The following is a 6,000-nucleotide window of genomic DNA, read 5'->3' as shown; positions in this document are numbered from 1 at the left end:
TTTTGTTGTCTGTCTGTCCATCCATTCAACAACATAATTGCATCATCTGAAGGTCGCATTAACATATCTGCACCAAATTTATACTGTGAATGCATCTTGGCATGGAGCAGAAAAATATTGAAAATAGGTGACCTTGACCCACTTTTTCAAGGTCAAATGGCCTTGTGCAGTTATAACATCTGAGTACTTTCAAATATAAATTTATGTAATAAGTTTTACACAAAGACAATCTAATCTAAATTATAAGACAGTAACTTTCAACACAATCTTACACTATATTTGGCTGAGGGGGATTAAAAGTGCACAGCGCATTATGTTTTCTTTTTTCCAATGGGCATATATTTAGTCTTATAGAGAAAAAATGTGTGTGTTTTAGTGTGAGTCATTTTTCAAAAGTTGATAAAAATTTTCCACACAGATTTTAAAAGCAGCTAAATTTGTTTCTAGGTGTGTTTCCAAAAAAAAACCAACAAAAAAAACAACAAAACAAAACAAAAAAAAACCCAGAAAAATGTGTTACAGGATAGTGTGAAAAGTTGCTAAATCTAGCAGCTAAAGTGCTGAGTTGTCCTCAGTGCCTGCAGGGGCTGTTGGTGTTGCATCGGTGTGTTTCTTTTCCCTGTAGGTGACAGTAGACAATGCAGTGTGTGGTAACAGTATTAAGGTCTTGGTGTCAGTGATTCCCTGGTTTCCCTTTAAAGTTGACAGCAGCAGAGGTTTTAATTCAGCTGGGTGACTGAAGGGCAGAGGAAAAACAACCCAAACCTCATGGAACTAAGAAAGCAAAAGGCACTTCAAAAAAGTGTAACAAATTCCAGTGTTAAATAGATTAATAGAATGTCTCTTTGTAGCTCTATCTATTTAGATAGATAAATAGATATAGACAGATATATATATATATATATATATATATACTTTATGTATACACAGGCATTGTCATATAGGAAAATGCAAAGACAGACAGAGTATGTGTGTGTATATATGTATATATACACACAATAGTCATTATCGTTTATATGCGATATATATATCGTCATTATTTTTTTTATATATCCAACCTTTGTTGACTGTAACTGGCAAATAGAAGATCTTACAAAAGGAGGAAGGAGGGTATAGAGATGATAAAGCGCATCTTGGGTTTTGGGTTTGTCAAGGTGTTTGTAGGTAACACACACGGCTGCAAACGCTGTGCACTAAATGAAAAATTGCATAGGCAAGAAAACAAGTGGTTCCTGATCATACAGTCTGACAAGAAAAAGAAAGAAAACATTAAATAGAGCATCAAACACAAAGTGTCAACTATCCAGTTAGATAGAAAAAGATTTGCTTTGATTTTCTTGAAGAAAAAAAAAAAAAACCCTCCAAAAAAAAAAACAAAACAAAAAAAAAACAAAACCAGCAGAAGACCAAGAACCCTTTGAGTCAGAGTCAGTGTGGGCAGCTCACAAGTACAGGCTGGGATGGAATGCTATGGTAGTAAATCGACTGCAGTGCAGTGTCTGTATGGACGGGGGTCCAGGTGGGTCCAGGTGGGTCCAGGTGGGTCCAGCTGGGTTCATCTGGGCCTACAGCTCCGTGTCCTGGTACTGGTGTGAGTATCCGGGCACTGCCTCCTCTGGCACCTCTTTACTGGGGTAAAACAGATGACTCTCCTTAGATGAAGAACTCATATGTGGCTCCGGACGAGAGCTAGAGCTGGAGGATGAAATAAAATAAATTAGAGCTTGTTCTGAGCATCAGACAACGGGTCGCTCATGCTAAAACACTTTGGAAATGTGTCATGTTGAATGTGGTACAAACAGTGTTCCTTGGCTGTGACTGTTATTGCCCTTCAGCCCTAGCCTTCATGGACACCAGACTTAACCCGTATATGATGGATCAGTATTGATCAGATCCCACGCCACAAGACGACTGAACAGTTTCATCTCAGAGCTACAACAACACCAACGAAAGCTCAGACACTGGAACTATGACAATGTGCAAAAACAATTATTTACATACACTCAGTTTATTTAAATCCTGGTTAAAGACTCACCTGTTCTCAGCTGCATTTAAATAGAGTTTTTATTCATCAGGTCAGATCTGCACTGTTCCTTTTAAGCTAAAAGTTTTTATCCGTTTTATCTGTTTATCTGATTTTTTCGTTTGTTTGTTTTTCTCATGCCCATACTTTTTATTGCTTCTGCTGTAATGTGTTTAATGTTTTATGTAAAGCACTTTGAATTGTCTTGTACATGAAATGTGCTATAGAACTAAACCTACCTTGCTTTGCCTTACATTAAACTTATTGACTAAATATGCAAGTTTTAATTTTTTTATTTTTAACTGACTAACCAGTAAATTAATTGAGTCTTTTATTATGTTATTATATGTTGCATGATAGATGTTGTATGTTATATGTATATACGGTTATTTTTTATTAGAGTATTTTATCTTATCTTATCTTATCTTAGTGAAATGAGTGAATGGACAAAAATCACATTCAATATGTGGAGAAAAGTAAAATTAGCATTTAACAGGCCTAAAGAAATTTGCACACTGACAAATACCAGCCTTAAATGTCTGCATAATCTCTGCGAAAAGGGATATTTGAGTCATTTGACCAGAGAATACAGGCTGATGGAACACTGTAAAACATTGACAGGAAGTGTAAAATGTACATGTTGAAATGTGTACACAAATATCTACCTTGTATATTCTGTTAAACTGGAAGAAAGAATAAGTTATATATAAAAGCATATAATGTTACACTTCAGTCTAAATGGCTTTACAAACAAAAAACACTGAAAAATTACGTCTTTATTGACATTTTGTACATGTTTGAATATGGATCGGTCTATATGTTTGTGCTTGTTGCGCTGTGTTTAGAACAGATTTGACACATTTGGAGACTTGAATATATTTTTTTTATATTGCAACAAAACAATAACTTTGTAGCTCAAAGTCTTAGTACACTACACGGAGATACATTCAAGAAAAATACTTAGAATAATTTGAAAATATTTTGTGTTGAACTGCATATCAGTTTGTTTGTTTTTTTTTGTTATTTTACAGTTTGCGATTTTACTGTTTTTTGGTTTTTTTTTTTACATAACTTTTGAGATTTAATTTCAATCAAATTCATAATATGACTGAATATGGTACTCCTGTGAGTCTTAATGGAGCTCTTCTGTGTCAGTGTGTTTTAATCAGCTGTAAGTACATGAACACAGCAGTGACTCACACACCCACAGTGGACTGAAAACTGTTGGATGTGGATGTGTGGATCCTACCCAATAGGCTGAGGCCGACTGTGGTCTAGTTTGGCAGTCTTCAGAGGAACGGCGTAGATATCTGGGTGCTTCTGTGCAATTTCCAGCTGCAAACACAAAGTTCCTGAATATTTGTACTTGATGTTCTGCAAACACCAGATGACAAAACACACTGGGTCCAAATATATGATACAGCAGCAATGAACGGGAGTACAGCAGTAATAATTATTGATGGTATGTGATCATTTGTTCTCTTTTTCTGTGCCTCAGTGACATCATGAAGCATGTTGGATTTTATAAAACTATACAGTGAATCAGAGAGATTTGATAGAAATGTTGAAGCTGTAAATAGTGAATATGAGTGATTTTTGTCAGTTTATGACCTTATAACACACAGGTGTCAAACATGCGGCCCGGGGGCCAAATCCGGCCCGCCAAAAGGTCCAGTCCGGCCCTTGGGATGAATTTATGAAATGCAAAAATTGCACTAAAATATTAACAATCCTTTTAGTTCAGGTTCCGCATTCAGACCAATTCAATCTCCAGTGGGCAGGATTCAGTCAAATACGATCATAATAACATAGAAATAATGACAACTCCAAATTTTTCTCTTTGTAAATGTAAATATTTTCATGTATTTACACTAAAACAAAGTATAATTTCGCAGAAAAAAGTGAATCACCAGAACAAATATGAACAACCTGAATTTCTTAAGCGAAGTAAGTGTAATTTTAACAATTTTCTGCCTGTTATTAAATGTTTTGTGTGTTTGTAGATCCACTGTGATCTGTAAGTTATAATGTCCATGTGTTAAATGATAAACTGAGATAGAATATTGTTAAAATGACACTTATTTTTTCAGTTTGTTCATGTTATTCACATCTTTTTAAAGGATAGTTTGTAGATGTAAACCTTTTCATAATATAAATTTACTTTTTTCGCTCTAAAACATAGAGAAAAGTTTGGAGCTGACATTATTTATATATTATTATGTTATTATTTTACTGGTTCGGCCCACTTCAGATCAAATTTAGCTGAATGTGGAACTGAACTGAAATGAGTTTGACACTCCTGTTATAACAGATGTTTTATTACATGTGCTTACTTTTTAGCAAGTGCTGCTCAGATGTTTTATGATAAAAGGAGGGAGACTGTTGTCATGGCAACATAGGAGGAGGTGGATAACGATGTCCAATAACACACTGATACTGAAACTTAGAATTTCAGAGTATTCAATGAGTGTCCTATAAAAGGTTAATGTAAGACTTGATAAAAGCACAGTGATATTCATTCTAACACCTCTGATATGATAATAGTTTACATTAAACCAGGGGTGTCAAACTCATGTGGAACCTGAACTTAAAGGATTGTTAAAATTTTAGTGTAATTTTTGCATTTCACAAATTCATCCCAAGGGATGACTCGACCCTTTGGAGGGCCGGATTTGGCCCCCGGGCCGCATGTTTGACACCTGTGCATTAAGCTGTGGATAACCAATCAAACCACACCCACCCTGGCGTTCTGGGCCTCCTGCAGCTCCAGAATCCTCTGAGCTCGGGCAAAGTGATCCATCTTCTCAAAGGCCTTGATCTTCCCCAGAAACGACTTCATGGACGGGTCGGCGATGGGACTCTGCTCCCCCTCCTCCTCCTGCTGCCTGCAGGTTGGCAGGCCTGCACCAGACGGAGCCGCAGGGGGGGGCACGGCGCCCTCCGCCGCCAGCAGCCGGGCGCCGCCCACCAACCGGGAGTTGAGGTGAGGCGGAGGCATCAGGCTGTAGGAGGCGGCCGGAGCAGACAGGAGGGGAGGGGGGTCGTTGTTGCTGCTGGCGGGGCTGCTGCTGGACGGGGAGTCGTAACTGTGGCTGGAGCTGGGAGGGGGGGGGTGGTGCTGGTACCGGTAGCATGGGTTAGTGGAGCCAGACGTCAGAACCGGTTCCTCCCTCATAGACAGTTTCACCTGGGGCAGAGGAGAACATACAACAGGTTTTTTTAACCCTTTCATGCACAGTGGTCACTACAGTCGATAGTTCTTCTACAGCTGGTCTCTTGTATATTCATGGGTTTTGTTGTTTTAGTTCAGTGTTTTTCAACCTTGGGGTCGGGACCCCATGTGGGGTCGCAGAAAATTTCTAGTAATTGATAAAAAAAAACAAAAAAACCCCATACAGATAAAAATATATATATTGAGTTGACAGAGAATCAAAACCCATAAAAGACATGACAAACTGTGAGTCTGAAACTGAAGCACTGTGGTTCTGTTTATCTGTCAAATGTTCATTGTGGTCGGTTTCAGATGCTGCAGCTCTTTCATAATTCATAGTTTCAGTTCTCGTTTGTTCAGTATTAATTGTCAGCCTTGTAAATCCAAGCTGGACTGACTGTACATATCCTGACCAAGGAAAATCAAATCCTCACTTTGTGCAGTAATCTACACCTGGCTTTTCTGCCTCCGTCCATAATAATATACATTATATAGACTAAATGTGTCTAAAATTAACATTTATTTGCAACATAGTTTAGCAAACTGTTATATAATCAAAAACAAATTTATTTTAGTAAAAACAAAAAAGTCTCTGTTTTGAATGTCTGGAGTCGCCAGAAATTTTCTGATGTTAAAATGGGGTCACGAGCCAAAAAAGGTTGGGAACCACTGTTTTAGTTCCAACACAGTGGACACCTATACATCATCCCATCCACTGCAATTCATACTGTTACTGTAATTTTGCTGTTCTTGATAAACCTAATCT

At 37.7% G+C, this 6,000-nt stretch overlaps 1 protein-coding gene across 6 annotated transcripts in view; it reads right to left on the bottom strand.

The window, feature by feature from the left end:
- Positions 1-1,047: 1,047 nt before the first annotated feature.
- The window catches only part of LOC115425433 (tight junction protein ZO-2-like), a 143,862-nt gene continuing 138,909 nt past the window's right edge, over positions 1,048-6,000 (bottom strand). For 4 of the 6 annotated variants that reach the window (XM_030143013.1, XM_030143014.1, XM_030143015.1 and 1 more), the window contains 3 exons: positions 4,764-5,210; positions 3,273-3,358; positions 1,048-1,695 (listed from right to left, as the gene is read on the bottom strand). In XM_030143013.1, the coding sequence (XP_029998873.1) occupies positions 1,566-1,695; positions 3,273-3,358; positions 4,764-5,210 (663 nt within the window). In that variant the 3' untranslated portion in view covers positions 1,048-1,565. Of the gene's footprint in view, positions 1,696-3,272; positions 3,359-4,519; positions 4,580-4,735; positions 5,211-6,000 lie in introns of those variants that run through there. The other 2 variants (XM_030143016.1, XR_003936234.1) reach the window with 2 other exon arrangements.

This window comes from Sphaeramia orbicularis, chromosome 9 (genome assembly GCF_902148855.1).
Source record: "Sphaeramia orbicularis chromosome 9, fSphaOr1.1, whole genome shotgun sequence".
Classification (NCBI taxonomy): domain Eukaryota; kingdom Metazoa; phylum Chordata; class Actinopteri; order Kurtiformes; family Apogonidae; genus Sphaeramia; species Sphaeramia orbicularis.
The sequence above is the reverse complement of the archived record's forward strand: the minus strand, read 5'-3'. Positions and strand labels throughout refer to the sequence as shown.